Source organism: Tricharina praecox, assembly GCF_024521635.1.
Source record: "Tricharina praecox strain CBS 144465 chromosome Unknown BZA05scaffold_11, whole genome shotgun sequence".
Lineage (NCBI taxonomy): Eukaryota > Fungi > Ascomycota > Pezizomycetes > Pezizales > Pyronemataceae > Tricharina > Tricharina praecox.
Window position 1 is genome coordinate 711,150 of NW_026250413.1, and position 19,075 is coordinate 730,224.

A 19,075-nucleotide genomic window follows, 5' to 3' on the forward strand; every position below is an offset into this window, starting at 1 on the left:
TCAGCCTCACAGGCGGCTCTAGCGGTCACAGGTATTGCTGATAGAGCAACTCCAGAACCAGCACAACACCTCCACCCATCGTGCATCATCGAAACAGCTCCCATCCATCCGCCCATCCCCTTCAGAATCACACCATGCCTACCACCGTCAGGGAAGCCGTTCCCTCCGTCACCGTCTCCATCGCCCCCCTCATCCTCCTCAGCGCATGCGATCACTATGGCCGTTCCGCCAAGTTTACACGGAAGCGCGTTGTCGGAGTGTTGCTAGGACAGAACAGCGGTAACTCAGTGAGGGTCACAAACAGCTTTGCTGGTAGGAGCTTCTCGATGCTTGTTTCGATTAATGGATTTGGGATGTTGTTGATGGTGGTGGGGGATGAACAGTTCCATTCGAGGAGGACGACAAGGACCCCGCGGTGTGGTTTCTCGATCACAACTACGTCGAGTCGATGAACGACATGTTCAAGAAGGTCAATGCTAGGGAGAAGCTCATCGGATGGTACCACTCCGGCCCGAAGCTACGAGCGTCGGATCTGCAGATCAACGAGCTGTTCAAGCGATACACACCGAATCCTTTACTTGTCATCGTGGACGTCGAGCCCAAAGCTATCGGAGTGCCCACGGACGCCTACTTTGCCATCGAGGAGATTAAAGACGTATGGAGAAGCTTCGCCGCATCACCGTAGGACGCACTGACGTTGTGTGTGACTTGTAGGACGGAACCACCACCACCAAGACGTTTGTGCATACCCCATCGATAATCGAGGCCGAAGAAGCCGAAGAGATCGGTGTTGAGCACCTCCTCCGAGACATCCGCGACGTCGCCGTCGGCTCCCTTTCCACCCGCATCAACAACCAGCTCCAGTCCCTGCAGGGCCTCCACCTCCGCCTGCGCGACATTGGCAACTACCTGCAGAAGGTCAACAACGGCACGCTCCCGGTCAACCATGCGATCCTCGGCCTCCTACAAGACGTGTTCAACCTGTTACCGAACCTGTCCACCCCATCCGCCGACGGCGAGGAGAACAACGAGTTGGCGAGGGCCATGGCTGTCAAGACAAACGACCAGTTGATGAACATCTACCTGTCGTCGCTGATCCGCGCCATCATCGCATTCCACGACTTGATCGACAACAAGATCAAGAACCGACAGGACCAGGCGGAAGAGCAGGAGAAGGAGGCAGACAAGGAGAAGGAGAAGGACGAGAAGGAGACAGGCAAGAAGTCCGAAAAGGATGGTGAGAAGGGCAAGAAGGATGACACGGAAAAGAAGGGTGGAATCGACAAGGATTTGGATCTATAGACGACGGACAGTGTCTTGGGGAGGAAGCGGCGGGACACACCGATCGGAAAGGGACCATATCGTTGTGCTCTTTGGCTGTTTGTAAGATAATAATAGCCACCACACGCATGTCGATCAAGTGAGACAGAGCTGCTCTCGTCAACATCTCGCCCGGTACACCTTACATACACGATGCCGCTAACCCCGAGCGACGCCCTCGTTATATAGCAATGCCCTCCCGCCCCGCTGAGTAGAGTGCTCGAAATCTAGACAAGGGACTATATCCGGCTAGCGCCAAATACACTCCCCCCACTCTGCCCCGCCATCTTCACACTCCCAACGCCTCCACAGCCTCCAAATCTAAATTCCACCACACTCACAAATGGCCGCCATAATCGAAGGCGCGAAGCGCCTCGCCGCCTATCGGGCGGTCGACGAACATTTTCCACCCAACGCCCGCTTCGTCGGCATCGGCTCCGGCAGCACAGTCGTCTACGTCGTTGAGCGAATAGCGCAGCTACCGCGCGAGCGCACCGACCACGTCGTTTTCGTTCCGACGGGCTTCCAATCGCGCGAGCTGATTCTTCGCGCCGGGCTAAAGCTCGGAAGCGTCGACATGGCCACCGAGCCTCTCGAGGTCGTCTTCGACGGCGCCGACGAGGTCGACCCCTACCTCAACTGTATCAAGGGTGGCGGTGCGTGTCTGTTCCAAGAGAAATTGGTCGCCATCAGTGGACGGAAGTTTGTCGTTGTTGCTGGTTGGTCTCTTTTCTATTCTACTTGCGCTGTCTGCTGGTGGGAGTGGCGCCGCTGACATGTGTGATGCGCGCGCACCACCGGTAGATTTCAGAAAACTCTCTCCAAGCCTGAGCACACACTACGCGCCAGGCGTTCCGATCGAAGTCGTCCCAATGGCGGCCAACTACGTCCTGTCGCGGTTGTCCGCGCTCGGCAGCACCACGCCCACCATCCGCATGGGTGGCGCCGCAAAGGCGGGCCCGTGCATCACCGACAACGGCAATTTCATTATCGACGCGCCGTTCCAGGATGGGTTCATCCCGAGCGCTTCGTCGTCGATTTCCCCGCCGAGGCCGTTGTCGCCTGCTAGCAGCGCGGTCGCGGTCGATACTGGGTTGAATCCCGATACGGGACACGAGAGGGTTGGCGGGAGTAATGTGCTCGGTAAGGAAGAGGGTCATCCTGGTGCGGCTGTAGGCATGGGTTTGGGCTCGAACGAGAATGTGGAGGAGATGGCGAGGACGCTGAAGAGTATCGTTGGTGTCGTAGAGCATGGCATCTTCTGGTCCGGCGACAGGAAGCCAGTCATGGCGTACTTTGGAATGGAGGATGGCAGTGTGGCCGTTAGGGGGAACATGGGACATCATTCATAGCACTGTTCCGGGTCCAGAGAGGGGATATGGATGTACAATTATCTGTTGTGCGAATCTAAAAACTGGAATACCTATGACAATGATATATAAACTTGAAACCACACCCAAACAAAAACGCAACCTCATCGAGCACTCGTACAATGCAACCAACCAATTCTCGCCCGACATCGACATGAAGACACCGCTCACTGCCTATTCCCAGCCAACAACGGACTCCTCTCATCCGTCGGCCCGGGCCTAACCGCATCTACCAGCGCATCCACCTGCTTCCTGGCCCTCCTCTCCTGAATCTCCCACATCACACACATTACCAACAGCGCGCCCTGCAGGGTACCAGTGACCACATACGTCGCCCAACTACTCCACCTAGTGCCCTCCCTCATAGCCAGCGAGATCGCCCACACAAAGCTCCCGGGGGTCTGGATGCACATCATGGGAATACTCAGACTGCCCACATGCTTCAGTCTCCAGGTAGTATACAACTGGGGAATGTACTGGATCGACGCGAGGATGGTGCTCTGCACGCCGAGGAAGTTGGCCCACCACACGAGCGTGTCCGAAGGCTGCGGCGGACGCGACGGGTCCGCCGTCGCGGCAGTCGAGTGCAGCAGCGACAGGTAGAACGTCGCCACCGCCATCGCCACGAAGTGCACGATCGACGCGACCGTAATCCCCACTGCCGTGCGCTTCGTGGGTACGCGCGACCCCGGGATCGCGAGTGCGCTGCTGGACCGCGGGAGGTAGATGAGGAAGAGCGCGAGACTGCCGAGTGCCCTCCGTTAGCTCGTCTCCACGCAGAAGAGTGAGGAGACATACATAACAGCGAAACAGGCCCACTGCAGTCCCACCTGCGCAACGCCCATCGACGCCGCAAAGCAGTTAAAGCCGCCGATGCCCTTGCCGCAGCACCCGAGGACGCCCCATGACAGGATCAGGATGTTCAGGAACGCGCAGGTACCCGATGTTACCCCCAGGAGTAGGAACAGCGGGCTGATACCCTCCGACGTGCCGCGCTGGATAATCCGTATGTGTTGCGGGAGGTACGATATCTACACGAACATTCCCACGCGATTAATTGGGGGAGGGAGGTGCATTGGCCAACGAAGGACGTACGAGGATTCCAAAGAATATGACGAACGAGAAGACTAAATTCGCTACTGAGGGCGAGAGTAGGCTGGAGCACTCGGAAGGTATTTTGGCGAACGTGGTGAGCGACATTGTGGACGAGGACTGTCGTAAGGTGTGGAATTGGAGCTCGAAGCTCGAGGACTGTCCGCTATCTAGGTCCTCTACGTAACTTACCTATCATAGAGCTCTACCCATGCAGGGAGGTGGTTGGGCCGTTGGCGTCTTGGCTGCAGCTACTTATCATCGGAGGTCACTCGACAGGTCTCGCTAATATCATAGCGGTGTTGTTGGAGAACGTGATGTGGCAAGGCCATGCGACAATCAATTGATTCTCTCTCTCTTAAAAACTTAAAACTCTAATCTCCTCCATAAGCCGATCGCTACGAAGTCTACTATGTTCGGTGGTATGTACAAGCAGAATGTCACAGATGTCCTTGCCTTCACCATCGTCCCGAGCCGCTCACGCCCGGTTCTCGGCATTACCCATTACCATTAGTTTTTTTTCATCCTCGCCGTGGTGAATGTACACCACAAACATGATCGTCCTGTGACACCGAACCGAAGCCAACAGCCTATCACCAAAAAAAAATCAAGATATTCTGGAGGCATTTAGGGAATGAATTGACCAGTTACTGAAGCCGAGCCTCCTGAATGATACTATGTCGTAAGTCGCTCCTACGTATCTATCTTGCGCTAGCATTGTACTGATGATTTTACAGACCTTGCCGATCATATGTGACTTCATCGGGAACCGATAGTACTACGATGGTCTGGGATTGTCGTTTCCCGAAGAGGGTTCTCCATACGTTGAAACATGGCGCTCCCCTCATGGCTGAGGACGCCAACGATACCGGAGCGAACTGCGCCTTGTGGGCATCCAGCAGTGACCGCTTCTACACTGGGGGCTCTGATGGCGCTGTTAAGATTTGGGACGTCCGACGTGCCGACCCATTCATGAAGGACTTGGCTACCCTGGACGGTCAGGTCATGTCTGCAGCCTTCTCGCCGTCCTTCGATTCTCTCATTGTTGGAGTATGCTCAGGCAAGGCGACCCTGTTCTCGATGAGGGGCGATGCCAGTGTCCCACCAATCGAATTCAAAGTTGACATTCACTCGCATTTGACCCGGATATGAGTATGAGTATGAGTAAGAGGTATATACATGGTCTGAAGAAGTAGTAAAGGTGAAGTATCTAAGTAACAGCAGTATCCCGCGCAAGACAATCAGGTAAGAAACTCCAGAAAGAAACAAACAAAGTATCTAGAGCAGGTTGGATTCAAATGCAGCAAATCAGATATTCTAGAAAAAGAAACAAAAAAAGAAACAAAGTATCTAAACATGTTGGATCCAAACGCATCAAATGAACCCAAGCCAATCCAACAAATGCACACGCTGTAAACTCCGTCAAACACCATTACCGCCCCCAAGCAAAGCAAACAAACAGAAAAGAGAGAAAAAGGAAGGACATCATCTAGTAAGTAGCCCATGCAACACCGTTCTCAACCATCATTCTTCCAGAGTTGACGAGCTGGCGCGCGGCTTGCCTGCCAGCGTTCTCATCGTCGTCGTTTTCGTCGGCAAGATTACCACGTCCCTCCACATCGCGAATGTCAACTTTGAATTCGATTGGTGGGACACTGGCATCGCCCCTCATCGAGAACAGGGTCGCCTTGCCTGAGCATACTCCAACAATGAGAGAATCGAAGGACGGCGAGAAGGCTGCAGACATGACCTGACCGTCCAGGGTAGCCAAGTCCTTCATGAATGGGTCGGCACGTCGGACGTCCCAAATCTTAACAGCGCCATCAGAGCCCCCAGTGTAGAAGCGGTCACTGCTGGATGCCCACAAGGCGCAGTTCGCTCCGGTATCGTTGGCGTCCTCAGCCATGAGGGGAGCGCCATGTTTCAACGTATGGAGAACCCTCTTCGGGAAACGACAATCCCAGACCATCGTAGTACTATCGGTTCCCGATGAAGTCACATATGATCGGCAAGGTCTGTAAAATCATCAGTACAATGCTAGCGCAAGATAGATACGTAGAGCGACTTACGACATAGTCACCATGTTAATGTCCTCCTGGGGATTATCGAAATCCAGGATTGGACGAGGTCTCCTCCGGTCATGGCCTTGTTCAAAGTCCCAAACCCGGACCTGCGTCTTAGCACGTTCGCCCCGACCGTTTACCGCTCCACCAGTAACAAACTGGCCTGATTCATGCACGAACATGTCAAATTGCCGGTTTGAGCCAGGCACCACACTCCACACCAACTTCATGGCACGGGCATCGAAAATCTCCAGGTCGCCAGTCTTGTTCCCGGACTTATTGTCGTATCCCACTATCAACCAGTCTGGCCTGACTTGGCCGTGCCAACTCACAGCAACTGCCTCAACGTTTTTCTTGAGAGGGGCGAAGCGATGTCCCTTCCCTCTATAACGACCGTCAGGGCCAACGTCAAGAACTATGACATTGCCATCCTTTAGAGCAACAGCGAGTGCCTCCTCATGTACAGGGCTTGTTGCCATGCGAAGCACCTCACTCTTAACATCCAACGAGTCGAGACAGGTGCCATCCTCTCCGAGCCAGGTTTTGACTGTCTTATCATAGCTTCCGGAGAACAGAACCCGTCCATTTTTAGAGTGTGCGATTGCAGACACCGTCGAATGAAGGAACGGATTCAAAGCTGCCGTTGGAGGATCTCGCAGGACTTTGTGCCCATCAAGCATGCGGATCTTGTCTTGTTCCAGTGACCCCAGCATGAGGTTTCCTGGCCTGTTGTATTCGTCACTGTGCGTACAACCTGCGAGAATGTTAGATCACTGAACAGACAAAAAAACAATCACATGGTCACACTTACAACACAGAGCAAACCTGCTGCCGTCTGGCGACCAGCTGATGTCGATGATGTCTGAACTTCCTTCCTTAAAGATTCTCCACGGCTGCATGCCATCTCTAGCCATTGACTCCATTGCCCGGGTTTGCTCGCGCCTATTGCTGAAACCAAAGACCCCGCTACCCATCTCGCGGAGCAATCGAAGTGATGCCGACCCTGTTGTGTGGGGGCGCTCAGGCTTCAGAACCATGGTATAACCGGCGAACGGATATGGCAACCCCTTCTTCTTCATCCGGTAGCAGTCTTCAATGAACTTGAAGACGTCTTCCACTTCTCTTCCTGGTAGGAGCTGCACAGCAGAAACGAGGCAATCACGCCACGGGGACCTTTCAGCGTGGTATCCAATCTCTCGAAAGACATCCATGCCGGGCAACGGGCCTTCGTCTTTCGCCAATAAGGAACGAACAATCTCGGCTTCATATATGGTGAAGCCGACATGGAGGGTAGTCGCTTCCCCTAATCCCCCTGTCAGTCGTCGACGTTTATTATGAGCGCTCGAGAATTGGAAACTCACCGGGATTGGGCAACTCGGGCATCATCTTCATGCGATCGTAAGAAATGTTAAGATAAGGACGCTGCTCGAGTCTCGTCCTCGTGATGAGTGACAATTCCAGGTCTCGCTTAACAGCCTCCTGTATTTCGAGGGTATCCAAGGGCACAGGTGCGACTTTCTTCACGGATGGCATTACTCTGCGCGATTCAAATGGCCTTAAATCCATGATGACATGGTCGCTCGGTTCATATATTTCGAAGAAATTATAGACGCAGCTCTCCTCGGTGCAATCAGGATTGTCATGCAACTGGCAGCGTCTGCTAAGGACAGTGGTGTTATCTGGTCCATTTGGGGGTGCAGTTGTCGAGGCCTCTGGCACTGGCTGTGGAGACACAGCAAGCAGTTCCTTCTTCGTTCCATGTTCAGCCTTTTTCTTTCTGTATTCCGCCTTTCTGATGCGTGCATTACGGCGTCGTACCTCGTTCTCGGGGCTCTCCAGAGCGTCGGCAACAGACTTGAGACCGTAGCCTCCGCCCTGCGTCATCGACAAAGGCGTGTATAGCCTCTTGCCCGCAGGTGCCACGACACCCGTCTGCGCAACAGTTGAAGATGAGCCCACCGGGAGAGGGATATTGCCATCGACCTAGGATGTATGTTAGGCGCAATTGTAGAAGTAATGAATGATGGAGATATACCTCATTGTCCACTTCCGGAGGTGCCGAAGACTCTCGTTCAGCAATAGCGGGAGGCCTGGGTGGACTGTCAGCAAAGCGCAAAAGTAACAGGTGAAGGCGCACTTACTCTATCTGAGACCTCTTCCGTTTTCCAGTGGTCTTGTGTGCCATTGCAGTGTGTTTGTGGAAACAGACAGAACACAACGTACGCAGAGGAGGCTGGTGGGATGCTGTTGATGTCGGTGCAGGGAAGGTTCGACTGCAGTTTTCACAGGACGTTTTAAGAAAGAGAGACGGCTGTGCTGGTGGCTGTAGGTCGGTATGAATGGCCGGCCGCCGATGTGGGTGTGGGGTTTGCGACGTGCGCGACGCCCGCAGCCCTAAGCCCCGATCCGTGGGGGATTGCGACGTTCGTGGCCGTCGCAATCCCCGCGAGGCTGTATGCCTATGGGATCGGTCGTCTTGCGGGACATCGACAAGCTGAGGTCGATGCACGTCTGACGGTTTTGGGCCCGGAACAAACGCTGGCTGGGTCCCCAGCAGCCATCGCTGGTGGCCCAATGGAGCCGGCACAACATTTCTCGCAACGCTTTGTCCGTGCGCCCTGAAGCGCAACGGACCGTCGGGTTCCGGGTGCATCGCGGGCGCCATCCGCGAGTTCTCCTCCACATCTGAGGCTGGTGAACGTCTCCACACACTCGTTCTCTCCCCCATGACTGCTTGTCTTCCAGCGGATGCCATCGGTGACATGTTTTCTACGGATGAATCGTACGTTTCCTCGGATTGGGTGAATGGCATCAGAGCTGGCTGACACTGTGCGATCGAGAGTGTGCGTTTACTCGGTAGCGTCATCGGTTCGGCGTCGTCGAGTCCGCAGGGTCGAGCCAAGGAGCCATGGTGCGATCGTGGTACGGAACTTGGAGTAGATGCGGTGCTGCGGACAGCCTTGAATCTCAGCGCAACATCCATGGCTGTGGATAGTGGTGTGCGTTCACCCGGTAGGTGCTTGACAGCATGCGTGTTTCCTGCGCCGAAGAAGCTCCTCTCTGGACACTGGACGACATCTCTCTCCGCTGTTGGAGTGGTGCTCGCGAGGGTATGCTCGACTTCGGGAGGGTCGGGACAAAGAGCCGGCGAAGGACTTCTGTGCTTGAAGGGAGCAGGAACTGGTGCCATGACGTCGTCGACGTTGTCGCTGCCCCGTGGATTGGGTGCGAACGGGCGCGGCGTCTTGAAAGGCGAGCTTATCGACGATTGCCGTGACTGTTGATGGGCAGGAGTTCCGAAGAATTGGGTGATGGAGGGTTGGCTCCTGCGCGGGGAGGGAGCTGTTGCTTGAACGGACGACAAGAAGGTGTGGGATGTCGAACCTGGAGAGGCGGCTTCAAGCTTGGGACGGTGTTTTGCAGGAGTAGCAGATGATTGTTTTCGCCGAGAACCCTTCCTCTTGGCTGAACTGCTTTTGCTCGGCGGAGGATACTGCTCGTCGTCATCTGAAATCACGATGGGGGCCTGTGGAGAACCCATGGCACGGTTGTTTGGCGACATCTGGACTTGGAGGCACCACCAGGGTGTGTGGGGTTGGAAGGAAGCGCGTCTATCGATCCCGAGGAAACGCGGTCTGTGACTGTGCGACACAACGGGGATGTTCGATTGGACGCTCCGACGCAGGGATCACGCTATAGTAGCGGTGGAGACAGAAGCTCTACGCCACGTGCATGGGTAGGGTGGGCAACGTGGTCGCGGGCACTTCGACACCGCCATCTCCCCCGCCTTTCTCCTCGACTGCCACTTCAATCCGTCAAACGTTCCATCAAACGTCCCATCAAACGTCAAACGTCGCTTCAAACGTCGCTTCAAACGTCCCGTCCTACACCGTCATCTATAGACAACATGGCTCCGAGTGCGTTGATCTCTCCTTCTCCGCAGCAGTGGCCCTCGTGCGCGCAGTAAAAGCGACGGGGCCGACATCTGGCTAATCTTCTACAGTAGTCGCACCTCCTGTGATTGTCCTTTCAGGCCCCTCCGGCACCGGCAAATCGACTCTGTTGAAGCGACTTTTTGCACAACATCCAGAATCATTCGGTTTCTCGGTTTCTCGTGTGTTCTCCCTGCGTGCACTCCCGCCATTACCGCTGTTTTACTGACTGGTGGATGAAAGACACGACGCGTAGTCCCAGGGCTGGCGAGACGGACGGTGTCGAATATCACTTCACTACTCCCGAAGGGTTCGAAGAATTGATCAACAAGGACGCGTTCATTGAGCATGCGACCTTCGCTGGCCGCAGCTACGGAACCTCCTTCGCGGCAGTGAGAGATGTCACTTCCAAGGGCCGCGCTTGCATCCTGGACATCGAGATGGAGGTGTGTTCCCCGCAGCCCTTGCAGTTGGGCCCACGAGCCCTGCCACGCTATACCGTTGACTACCCTACCGATTACTCGGAAGAGATCACGTGCTCGTATTTCGCATTGTGAAGGTTGATGCTAACAGCAACAGGGCGTCAAACAAGTCAAGAAGTCCGACCTCAATGCCAAGTTCATTTTTGTGAAGCCTCCTTCGGTTGAGGAGCTCGAGAAGCGTCTGAGAGGACGGGGCACGGAGTCCGAGGATGCTGTGCAGAAGAGGTTGGATCAGGCCATCAAGGAGCTGGAGTTTGCGGAGCAGCCCGGTATTCATGATAAGGTAATAGTCAACGACAATTTCGAGAGGGCGTATGTCGAGCTGGACCAGTATATCATGTCGCTTTTGGAGTAGGGTTAGCGATTTTGGGACATTTAGAAAGTTCTTCAATGCATACGATATCCCAATTCCAGAGCACCATTGTGTAGTTGCACGATGATCAAGGCCACAAACCCCGGGTAGGTACCTCAAACCCCCATCTGATTGCTTGTCCGCAATCGGATATATCTCCCTGGGTCCGTTTCTCCAGGCATAGATGGTGAACCCGAGTACTTCGCATGGAATGGCTTGTGGCAGGCGAGTCATGGACTATGAAGTGACCACGCCCGTCAACATCTCAAAAATGCATAAGAATCTCTTATGCAGCCCCGCTTTACGCTAAGATATCTTATAAATTCCACATATACTGATATCGGGGGGCATTGATGCATACAGGTTGTTCCAGAAAGATGGCATCCTTCTATGAGTAATAGTGCGTAACATTGCCCCCCCCGCGAGACTCGGTCTTCCGAGATCTCTCTTCCAAACCTGACCTTCGTGGTCTTGCTACCCGGGGAGCATTCCCGCCACCGTCTTCGCTTCCCACCAGACAGTTCAAATAGACACCGCTTTTCTTTCTTCTTTTGTTCGTCGGTCCGAGTTCCAACCCTCCGCCATCACGCATACTATCCTACCACCCACCGCTCTCCCCGAGAGACCATGTCGTCTAGCACCGCGTCCACCCCGAACATCCCGGGAAAGCCTGGAGGTAGCAGCGCTGGTGCGCCGTCACCACAACCAGCACCGCAACCTCCGAGCAATGTGGCCGGAGGCGAGCCCTCGAGGCGCGCCGGCGGAGGGAGCGGGACAAATTCTGGAGCTGGCTCGAACGCTCGCAACGGCACGCCGCGCAACAACCAATCATCGCGTAAAGGTCACCGGAATCACCGCAAGCCCGATTCTGTTGCTTCGGAGGAGAATAGTTACATTGGCTACGATGAGGTATGCACTTCTCCCGGTTCTCTTTTATGTTTCTTTGCATCCGCTGCCCCTTCCATCAATGTGCGGAGCTGACAAACAGCCGGTGGCGATCAGGTGGTGACGTCGCCTGCGACCAATCGTAAAGGAACTTCTATCGCGATCAATTGGGACTACTCGACCCCGCACCCACGTGCCTACGGCGAATTCCGTCCACGGACTCAACGGAGAGCTCCAGCTTGGGGGTTGGGCTCTGGTTACCATGCTGTCGACAAAGCTCGGTAAGCGAATTCGGGGTTATCTGCTCAATAGGTCCCTGCAGGTACTAATATCATGCAGCTATGTGAACGCCAATTACCGTTTCATTGTCAATCCTCATGGCGACTACAGAGCTCAATGCATCGATTCGGACGTCCATTTACCCTGGGACCATATCCTTCAGATCCTCGCGTCGGCCTTGACCCAATGTCCGAACTGTCCCATCTGCCTTTCGACGCCCGTGGCTCCTCGAATGGCGAAATGCGGTCATATATTCTGTCTGCCTTGTCTAGACAGATACATGGCTTCCGCCGATGGCAACAAACCAGTAGTAAATAAGCCACGCTACAAGAAGTGTGTGATCTGTACGGATAGCGTGTACATGACCGACATTCGCCCGGTGCGTTTCTTCACTGGGCGACAGACTGACCCTCCCAAGGAGGGAGATGATGTTGTGCTTCGGTTGGTCATGAGGATGCCCGGGAGTACTCTCGCCTTGCCTAGGGATGGCGCTGATCCACCGTCTGCGCTGGACGAGATTCCGTGGTATTTTGCAGAGGATGTCATGGACTATGCCAGAATCATGAAAGGATCGGAGGATTACATGATGAAACAGTTCAACCGCGAAATTGTGGAGCTTCAGGAGATGCAGCTAGAGGATGAGGTGATGTTCGGAGAGGACGGAATATGGGCGAGAAAGGCAATCGAAACGATTCGGATGCATATGGAAGCGCTAATCGGCATTGGCAACCCACCGCCGTCGATCGTCCCGCAGCGGGAGAAGGAGAAGCAAAAAGAAAAACGGCCGCCGATAGTGTTCTCGGAGAACACTGACGACGTACCTCTGATGTACCATGTGATGCACGAGGCTCGCTCCGGTCACTCGTCCTCTTCCCACACGCCGAAACCTGGGCCCCCGGATGCCGACGACTCGATTTCTGCTGTCGAACTGTCTTTGTCGCTGATCGAATACGAAGAACCACGTCAGCGGACCGCGGGCGCAGGTGCATCTAGTGATTCGCCATATCTCTTCTACCAAGCCTTGCTGCACCACTACCTCTCGCCTCTCGATATCCGAATCTTGAAGGTGACGTTCGGCTCCTTCGCCAATTTCCCCTCAACGGTCTTGCCTCGGGTTGAAAACGTCAGCACTGGTCACACGGTAGACGACGACCTCCGTAAGCGCGCCAGATATCTCGCGCATCTTCCATACGGCTGCGAGGTCACCTTCCTCGAGTGCGATTGGACCGACATAGTGCCACTGGAGACTCTGGAGAAGTTCAAGAGTGATATCGAACGGCGTAGGAAGAGGAAGCGGGACAAGGAGACTAAGGAGGAGCGCGATAGGGTTCGGGCCGAGAAAATTGAGGAAGACGAGAAATGGTCTACGCTTAGATATCGTAGGCGAGAGTCTACTGGCTTCCTCAAAGAAAAGTTCAAAGACGAGGACTTTGTGGCTTTAGGTCACTCTGAGCTTGTCGATAACGAGGCCGTTGCAGAAACATCTCCATCCCAGGCTACCGAGTCATCCGCGAATGCCCTGCATCAACGAACTGTCTGGGGCACCCCTGCTATCGCCGGTTCCCAGGAGGAGTCAGCACATCTTACTGAAAACAACAGCGGATGGTTGCCGGATTGGGAGAGAGAATTATTATTGGACGAGGAAATGATGGCGCAAATAGAGATGGAGGGGTCAATGGGCAACGGTGGTGGCAGTGGTTCCGGTGGACGTGCTCCAAGCCACGGAAAGGGTCAGAAGAAGAAGAAGTTCAAGAAGGTCACTCTCATGACCAATGGCGGTAAACGCGGTGCTTGAACTGTTTGTCTCTCTGCGTGTTATAAGATCTCTGGCCATTTCTCCGTTTGTGCCGTTTACCTCAACCGCATGCAATACTCACTTTTTGTAAAATAGAAACTGGATGGCAAAGTTGCTCTCCTGTTGGGGGTGAATACGGTGTTGGGTGGGTTGTTTGTTTAGTTATTTCGAGATGACAGGTATCTGCTTTGGCAATATATGCGACTCTGTACTCTTTCTGACTGCGGGTGAAATCGGCCTGATGATAAGTTAGTTACTGAAGTAAACCTCGAGTGAGCTGCTGTGGAGACACGGGCTAGGGCAAGGCCCTTAGCGCGGTAATTGACAAAGCAGCAGTCCACCCCACATCGCTCCTGTCCCGTGAGCCACACACAATTCGCAATTTAGCGCTTTCACTTTACGAGAGAATTTCCCGTTTCGACGACGACTAACGACCGCGACGACTCGACGACAATCCCGCCCAACAATCCTCACGACAACCACCGCGGCCACCTAACCCGACAAACTTCAAGATGGTACTACCTCCTTCACCCGCTCTATGGACTCGCGCGGCCGCAGCAACAACATGAACACTACAGCCCCCTCAGTTCTCAGTCGAAGTCGCTCAATCGAGAAACAAACGGCTAGAAGATCAAGAGGGATGATGGATGATATTCGGGTCGTCACGGACTGTGCGAGAATCAAATCGTGATTGATTTGATTTGACGACCACTTTTCGCGATCTTCCTGATTACATCGTGCGCAATCCATGTGTTTGCTTCGGCTACACTGGATGGAAGATACGCACACTACAAATCTACATTCCATTGTACCCCTCCGCAGAAATGTGGGGGCTCTGCATTGTTGTAGTAGGGCTGAAGTCTCATGTGCTGCAATGGCCGCGAGACTGTAGAGTTGATTTTGTATCTGTTGAAAAGAAACATTTCGCTGATTCAAAATCTCTCAATGACCAATAGCCCGCAAAGAAGAAGGCCGCTCCCGCCCCTTTCCCCCAGAGCAAGGCTGGTGCTTCTAAGAAGACCAAGGTTAGTGATACCTCCCTACTCCACACTTGACCGTTGGGTTACTGACGTGATGTAATACGACAACAGAACCCACTCATCGAGAAGCGTCCCCGTAACTTCGGTATCGGTCAGGATGTTCAGCCCAAGCGCAACCTCTCGCGTTTCGTGAAGTGGCCCGAGTATGTCCGTCTTCAGCGCCAGAAGAAGATCCTTCACATGCGTCTGAAGGTTCCTCCGGCGATCGCTCAGTTCTCGAACACTGCCGACAAGAACTTGGCCACCCAGACCTTCCGCTTGTTGAACAAGTACCGCCCTGAGACCAAGCAGGAGAAGAAGGAGCGTCTCACCAAGGAGGCTGAGGCCATTAAGGACGGAAAGAAGAAGGAGGATGTGTCCAAGAAGCCCTACACTGTCAAGTACGGTCTCAACCACGTTGTCGGTCTGATCGAGAACAAGAAGGCGTCTCTGGTCCTCATCCCCAACGACGTTGATCCCATTGAGTTGGTGATCTTCTTGCCCGCTCTTTGTCGCAAGATGGGTGTGCCTTACTGCATCATCAAGGGCAAGGCCCGTCTTGGAACAGTCGTTCACAAGAAGGTACGCTTCTTACAGTTTCGTTTTCCGGGATTACCACTGACCTGATGTTTCTAGACCGCTGCCGTCCTGGCCCTCACTGAGGTCCGCTCGGAGGACAAGAACGAGCTCACCAAGCTCATCACCGCCGTCAAGGAGGGATACAACGAGAAGTACGAGGAGCACCGACGACACTGGGGTGGAGGTATCATGGGCCGCAAGGCCAACGACCGCACTGGTAAGTTTGATTGCTACAATATCATGTTGGATATAGATACTGACTACCGATATAGCCAAGAAGCAGAAGGCGTTGGACGCTGCGATCAAGATCTAGATTTTTTCTCGTTCGCAATGATAATATTCAAAAAACGGCTGCGAGTGATGAATCGGTGTTTCATGGTGAAAATTTTGCTTGGGAATTAAATTTCATCGGCTGGTGTTTTGCATACAATGTGACTTCGCGATTTTCCAGTGATTCAATCCGTCTCTCCATCGGGCTAGCCAACCGACCAATTGACCAAAGTTGTGCGCCCACAATGTGAAAGCCGCCCGGGTTTGACTCGTCTTTGAGGGGCAGGATCAGCCCTGTGATTACCTGGCTCAGCCGCGATTCACCATGGATACATACTGGAAACGCACTTTGTGTATGATAATCGGGTTCATGTATTTCATGGGTATATAGTTGAGCCATCGATCTTAGGCTACAAAAAAGCGATAACAACTCCACTCGACGTACACACACATGTAAATAGACCCATAATATCTGCGCTCCATTCTGTACCTTCAAATAATAACGCCGTATAAGCATGTCCTACAGTTTCCAGTCATATGCGCCCTCGCATATTCCACGTTAACCACTAACTAACTACACCTTCGCCTTGGTCTTCTCCTTCGGCGGCGGTCTTGGACCCAGAGTCTTCAGCTTTATCGCCGCGATCTCTTCCACCAGCGCCGTATCTGCCAGCGCGTTCATGGCCGCTCGTAATTCCGCGTCTCTGCGATGTCGGTTAGTCCACGGTCCTCCGTCAGAGGCGGGGGATGTGGGGGATGTGGGGGAGGAGGGCGTACGATTTATTCGCGCCCCAGCCCTTCCCGATGACGCGATCCTTGAACCCCCAGCCATTGATAGTGACGGTGATCCAATAGCCGCCATGATTGCCTCCACCGCCGCCGGTCCACGTGTACGTGAGCTGGGCCATACTCCCGCCTGCGAGGGCATTAAGACTCTGTTTCGCCATCTTATCTACGGGGGAGACCTTCGCTCTCTCGACGGCCATCTCCCTAATCTTCGGCTCAAACAGCCGCTCGAGCCAGTCGCGCGCAGTCTTGTAGCCGACGTCGGGCCCGCCCTCGGCGTCCAGCACTACCGCGCCAATGTACGCCTCGAAGCAGTCCGCGACGATCTTGATCTTGTTGCGGTCCTCGCTCATATTCGTGCGCAGGCGCTCGGGGAACCCGTAAGCGCGCGCGAGCTCTGATAGTGGCTTGTTGGAGACCAGGAGCTGGCGCATCTCCGAGAGCGGGCCTTCGCGGTACTCTGGGAACCGCCGGTAGAGAAGTGCCGACGAGATGGACTGTAGGTAGGCGTCCCCTAGGAACTCGAGCCGCTCATAGTGCGACTTTTCGACGCCTGGAAGCGACGCGTGCTCCCCCCGGATCGAAGAGATGTGCGTGAAGATCTGCGAGAGAAGGTCTGGGTTGCGGATTGGTGGGAGCGGCGGCGGCCACGTCGTGTCAATGTCGGTGGCGGTGTCGGTCGTGGGCAGGAAGGAGAGGTCCCCTGAGGACTTCATCGAGTGCAGGGCTAGGATGAAGTTGGCTTTTTCGAGCCCGAGGGTCGCCGTGAGGGTTTCGACCGAGACCGAGGGGGAGAGCAGCGTTGACAGCCCTTGGCTGAACGCCGCGAAGGCGGATTTGATATCTGCCGGTTGCAGGGAGGTGGGAGCGGCTCCTGGGCCATTGGTGGGGATGGTGGGGAGGGTGATCGTGGTGGTGGGGGTGGGTATTTCCTGGTGGCATGTCAGCGAAGTTCGTAAATTGAAGTGCTTTCCGACGCGGCGTACAGTCTTTGACTTCTTGGATGGATTCCCGCTGTCGCCATCATCGCGGGTGCGCCTTTTTTTGGTCTTGTCGCGTGCCATGGTGATGGGTGTAGTGGTGATGGGTGATGTGGGATTGAGTGTTGGGTAACGTGTCGTTGGAGGACGCGACCATGAAGAAAAGTGGGACAGGGAAAGTTCGGATGGCACGAGCGAACCTCGGAGGCACTTCTACCTTGTGCACTTCTTCTGTTGGACCCACAACGAAACCCAATCCAATGGATATCGAGTGTACTAGGTATTTCTATCCTACTCGAGAGCCAGATTTACCCTTTGTATTCGACGCATCCGTGAAGTACAATTACGGGCAGATATACATACGGACTCCCGAGGACGTCATCGGTCGGAGCCGAGGGGGTGAGTCTCAATGCTCACGCACGATACAATCCAAAAATGTATTTATATTGGCATTTGGAAATTGACTGCTCCATCGAGCGCGGTAACAAGATGGCGATGATGGTGGTGATGCTGCGATTTCGTTCGATTTGTACACACGCACTCGACACCCCGCTCCAACACCCCGCACACACACAACCCCGCTGCAACACAATGCAAGATCGCTCCGTCGCACCACTTGCCAACCAACAACCGTCATTCCCATTTTGCGAGGTCCCCCTACCGGCCTTAAACACAACAACGCCCACCCTCCCCGACCCCTCTCCGACATGATCTATCGTGACAGGTAGAAAACAGAGAAAAAAAATAACCGCCCTCCATCGCTTCGATCCGATGGTTTGTTTTCTTCTAGTTGTTCTGGACCATACCCGGGCCCTTGTAGTTCTCGGAGGAAACACCGGTGATGGGCTCGACGTTCTGCTCCTTGAGGTACTCGTTGCTAGCCTCCTGCCACTCCTTGCTCATGGTCTTGGGGCCGGGACGGCCACCGAGACGCATGGCGTAGAAGGCCACGAACGAAACACCGACACCGATGGCGGTGTACAGGATGACCTTCGAGGTCTCACCAGGAGGGGGGACGGCACGGGGACCGTGAGGCCCGAAAGCGATCCAGTAGGCTGTGGGGGTTTCGTCAGCGAGAGGCGGGTACACAAGTAGTTTACAGGCCCGGGGTTGATTCGGGTAAGTGTTTGTGTGAACGTACAAGCCTTCTTCTCCTGCGCAGTCAATTCGCCCCACGAGCCCTTCATGCGGTCCCGCAGCTGCATCCAGAGCTCGGCCTGCTCGGCCGGCGGCATGGCCTCCCAGCGCTTCTCGATGTCGGCCAGGGTGACGTTGGAGATGGCGTACGAGCTGTTTCCGCGCGACAGGATCGCGGCAGCTGAGGCCGGGCGAAGACGGGAAGCCCGCAGGAGGGAGTTGCGCACCATCGACATTGTTGGTTGTGGTTGATGAGTTTTGGTTGAGTGGAGATTTTTTTGGTCGGTTGGCTGGGTTTCCGTAGGTTGTGGGGGGGGAGAAGTGAAAGTGGTGGTTTAGTTAGTTAATGGGTAATGGTTGGTGGAGGTGGCAGTGGTATGATGACTTGGGGGATTCCGGGATGGGGTGGATGGATGGATACTTCCGACGAGACGACGTTTCCCTCTCTAGCGATTTTTCCTCTCAACCGCCCAGCGCAGCCCCAGAGGGAAAGCATGGAAACTCACACCACCCACCAACTCTATTCCGCGCCCACTGATTGGCCCTAACCCGAACCTTTCCGGGACACACAATGTCATTGTTTGTAACCACCGGCACCGACCAAGAAAGAAAAAATCCGTCGCACGGATCGCCCAATGTGCCAGCACGGACAGAGGGAAATATCAACAAGCTGTGGGGAATCCATCACGAGAGCGAAGTCTTGTAAGTACATACTACTTACCAATATCATAGCT

General features: G+C 54.5%; 10 protein-coding genes across 10 annotated transcripts; 6 read left to right on the plus strand and 4 right to left on the minus strand.

Annotated features, from left to right (window-relative positions):
* The first annotated feature begins 35 nt into the window (after nucleotides 1-35).
* On the plus strand, nucleotides 36-1,483 carry BZA05DRAFT_40346 (26S proteasome regulatory subunit rpn-8). Its single transcript, XM_051484209.1, has 3 exons — nucleotides 36-312; nucleotides 384-655; nucleotides 715-1,483. Exons 1-3 carry the CDS (start codon nucleotides 135-137, stop codon nucleotides 1,300-1,302), a joined length of 1,038 nt encoding a protein of 345 aa, XP_051339754.1. The 5' UTR covers nucleotides 36-134; the 3' UTR covers nucleotides 1,303-1,483.
* BZA05DRAFT_40369 (ribose 5-phosphate isomerase A) lies at nucleotides 1,433-2,765 on the plus strand. The gene is made up of 2 exons (XM_051484230.1): nucleotides 1,433-2,039; nucleotides 2,125-2,765. Exons 1-2 carry the CDS (start codon nucleotides 1,664-1,666, stop codon nucleotides 2,670-2,672), a joined length of 924 nt encoding a protein of 307 aa, XP_051339755.1. The 5' UTR covers nucleotides 1,433-1,663; the 3' UTR covers nucleotides 2,673-2,765.
* BZA05DRAFT_397369 (uncharacterized protein) lies at nucleotides 2,707-3,955 on the minus strand. Its single transcript, XM_051483606.1, has 3 exons — nucleotides 3,786-3,955; nucleotides 3,489-3,721; nucleotides 2,707-3,434 (listed from the first exon to the last, which is right to left on the minus strand). Exons 1-3 carry the CDS (start codon nucleotides 3,888-3,890, stop codon nucleotides 2,858-2,860), a joined length of 915 nt encoding a protein of 304 aa, XP_051339756.1. The 5' UTR covers nucleotides 3,891-3,955; the 3' UTR covers nucleotides 2,707-2,857.
* Nucleotides 3,956-4,342: 387 nt separating this feature from the next.
* On the plus strand, nucleotides 4,343-5,047 carry BZA05DRAFT_40394 (WD40-repeat-containing domain protein). Its single transcript, XM_051484251.1, has 2 exons — nucleotides 4,343-4,464; nucleotides 4,520-5,047. The coding sequence occupies exons 1-2, from the start codon at nucleotides 4,460-4,462 to the stop codon at nucleotides 4,932-4,934; spliced, it is 420 nt and encodes a 139-aa protein (XP_051339757.1). The 5' UTR covers nucleotides 4,343-4,459; the 3' UTR covers nucleotides 4,935-5,047.
* Nucleotides 5,048-5,271: 224 nt separating this feature from the next.
* BZA05DRAFT_444805 (WD40-repeat-containing domain protein) lies at nucleotides 5,272-8,030 on the minus strand (the record flags this gene model as incomplete). The annotated part of the gene is made up of 6 exons (XM_051486942.1): nucleotides 5,272-5,797; nucleotides 5,852-6,599; nucleotides 6,657-7,148; nucleotides 7,207-7,828; nucleotides 7,881-7,935; nucleotides 7,987-8,030. 6 exons carry the CDS (start codon nucleotides 8,028-8,030, stop codon nucleotides 5,272-5,274), a joined length of 2,487 nt encoding a protein of 828 aa, XP_051339758.1.
* Nucleotides 8,031-9,584: 1,554 nt separating this feature from the next.
* Nucleotides 9,585-10,667, plus strand: BZA05DRAFT_397376 (P-loop containing nucleoside triphosphate hydrolase protein). The gene is made up of 4 exons (XM_051483607.1): nucleotides 9,585-9,762; nucleotides 9,849-9,959; nucleotides 10,021-10,223; nucleotides 10,357-10,667. Exons 1-4 carry the CDS (start codon nucleotides 9,753-9,755, stop codon nucleotides 10,612-10,614), a joined length of 582 nt encoding a protein of 193 aa, XP_051339759.1. The 5' UTR covers nucleotides 9,585-9,752; the 3' UTR covers nucleotides 10,615-10,667.
* A 294-nt stretch (nucleotides 10,668-10,961) lies between these two features.
* On the plus strand, nucleotides 10,962-13,800 carry BZA05DRAFT_397378 (uncharacterized protein). The gene is made up of 3 exons (XM_051483608.1): nucleotides 10,962-11,520; nucleotides 11,614-11,777; nucleotides 11,836-13,800. Exons 1-3 carry the CDS (start codon nucleotides 11,239-11,241, stop codon nucleotides 13,568-13,570), a joined length of 2,181 nt encoding a protein of 726 aa, XP_051339760.1. The 5' UTR covers nucleotides 10,962-11,238; the 3' UTR covers nucleotides 13,571-13,800.
* Nucleotides 13,801-13,951: 151 nt separating this feature from the next.
* BZA05DRAFT_397382 (cytosolic large ribosomal subunit protein L7A) lies at nucleotides 13,952-15,675 on the plus strand. The gene is made up of 5 exons (XM_051483609.1): nucleotides 13,952-14,085; nucleotides 14,527-14,595; nucleotides 14,662-15,171; nucleotides 15,226-15,385; nucleotides 15,441-15,675. Exons 1-5 carry the CDS (start codon nucleotides 14,083-14,085, stop codon nucleotides 15,479-15,481), a joined length of 783 nt encoding a protein of 260 aa, XP_051339761.1. The 5' UTR covers nucleotides 13,952-14,082; the 3' UTR covers nucleotides 15,482-15,675.
* A 50-nt stretch (nucleotides 15,676-15,725) lies between these two features.
* BZA05DRAFT_353140 (ribonuclease III domain-containing protein) lies at nucleotides 15,726-17,436 on the minus strand. Its single transcript, XM_051481334.1, has 3 exons — nucleotides 17,211-17,436; nucleotides 16,216-17,156; nucleotides 15,726-16,142 (listed from the first exon to the last, which is right to left on the minus strand). Exons 1-3 carry the CDS (start codon nucleotides 17,286-17,288, stop codon nucleotides 16,013-16,015), a joined length of 1,149 nt encoding a protein of 382 aa, XP_051339762.1. The 5' UTR covers nucleotides 17,289-17,436; the 3' UTR covers nucleotides 15,726-16,012.
* A 197-nt stretch (nucleotides 17,437-17,633) lies between these two features.
* Nucleotides 17,634-19,039, minus strand: BZA05DRAFT_397386 (cytochrome c oxidase subunit IV family). The gene is made up of 2 exons (XM_051483610.1): nucleotides 18,346-19,039; nucleotides 17,634-18,259 (listed from the first exon to the last, which is right to left on the minus strand). The coding sequence occupies exons 1-2, from the start codon at nucleotides 18,575-18,577 to the stop codon at nucleotides 17,991-17,993; spliced, it is 501 nt and encodes a 166-aa protein (XP_051339763.1). The 5' UTR covers nucleotides 18,578-19,039; the 3' UTR covers nucleotides 17,634-17,990.
* Nucleotides 19,040-19,075: the final 36 nt, after the last annotated feature.

Coding starts and splice junctions, on each gene's coding strand:
- BZA05DRAFT_40346 (XM_051484209.1), top strand. CDS start 135: ATGCCTACCACCGTCAGGGAAGCCGTTCCCTCCGTCACCGTCTCCATC. Junction 313..383: donor GGTCACAAACAGCTTTGCTG/GTAGGAGCTTCT, acceptor GGGGATGAACAG/TTCCATTCGAGGAGGACGAC. Junction 656..714: donor CCATCGAGGAGATTAAAGAC/GTATGGAGAAGC, acceptor TGTGACTTGTAG/GACGGAACCACCACCACCAA.
- BZA05DRAFT_40369 (XM_051484230.1), top strand. CDS start 1,664: ATGGCCGCCATAATCGAAGGCGCGAAGCGCCTCGCCGCCTATCGGGCG. Junction 2,040..2,124: donor GAAGTTTGTCGTTGTTGCTG/GTTGGTCTCTTT, acceptor CACCACCGGTAG/ATTTCAGAAAACTCTCTCCA.
- BZA05DRAFT_397369 (XM_051483606.1), bottom strand. CDS start 3,890: ATGTCGCTCACCACGTTCGCCAAAATACCTTCCGAGTGCTCCAGCCTA. Junction 3,722..3,785: donor TCATATTCTTTGGAATCCTC/GTACGTCCTTCG, acceptor ATGTTCGTGTAG/ATATCGTACCTCCCGCAACA. Junction 3,435..3,488: donor TGGGCCTGTTTCGCTGTTAT/GTATGTCTCCTC, acceptor GGCACTCGGCAG/TCTCGCGCTCTTCCTCATCT.
- BZA05DRAFT_397376 (XM_051483607.1), top strand. Junction 9,960..10,020: donor ATTCGGTTTCTCGGTTTCTC/GTGTGTTCTCCC, acceptor GGTGGATGAAAG/ACACGACGCGTAGTCCCAGG. Junction 10,224..10,356: donor TCCTGGACATCGAGATGGAG/GTGTGTTCCCCG, acceptor TAACAGCAACAG/GGCGTCAAACAAGTCAAGAA.
- BZA05DRAFT_397378 (XM_051483608.1), top strand. CDS start 11,239: ATGTCGTCTAGCACCGCGTCCACCCCGAACATCCCGGGAAAGCCTGGA. Junction 11,521..11,613: donor GTTACATTGGCTACGATGAG/GTATGCACTTCT, acceptor GGTGGCGATCAG/GTGGTGACGTCGCCTGCGAC. Junction 11,778..11,835: donor CATGCTGTCGACAAAGCTCG/GTAAGCGAATTC, acceptor AATATCATGCAG/CTATGTGAACGCCAATTACC.
- BZA05DRAFT_397382 (XM_051483609.1), top strand. Junction 15,172..15,225: donor GAACAGTCGTTCACAAGAAG/GTACGCTTCTTA, acceptor TGATGTTTCTAG/ACCGCTGCCGTCCTGGCCCT. Junction 15,386..15,440: donor CAAGGCCAACGACCGCACTG/GTAAGTTTGATT, acceptor CTACCGATATAG/CCAAGAAGCAGAAGGCGTTG.
- BZA05DRAFT_353140 (XM_051481334.1), bottom strand. CDS start 17,288: ATGGCACGCGACAAGACCAAAAAAAGGCGCACCCGCGATGATGGCGAC. Junction 17,157..17,210: donor CATCCAAGAAGTCAAAGACT/GTACGCCGCGTC, acceptor ACATGCCACCAG/GAAATACCCACCCCCACCAC. Junction 16,143..16,215: donor GGCTGGGGCGCGAATAAATC/GTACGCCCTCCT, acceptor CCGACATCGCAG/AGACGCGGAATTACGAGCGG.
- BZA05DRAFT_397386 (XM_051483610.1), bottom strand. CDS start 18,577: ATGTCGATGGTGCGCAACTCCCTCCTGCGGGCTTCCCGTCTTCGCCCG. Junction 18,260..18,345: donor TGCGCAGGAGAAGAAGGCTT/GTACGTTCACAC, acceptor AAACCCCCACAG/CCTACTGGATCGCTTTCGGG.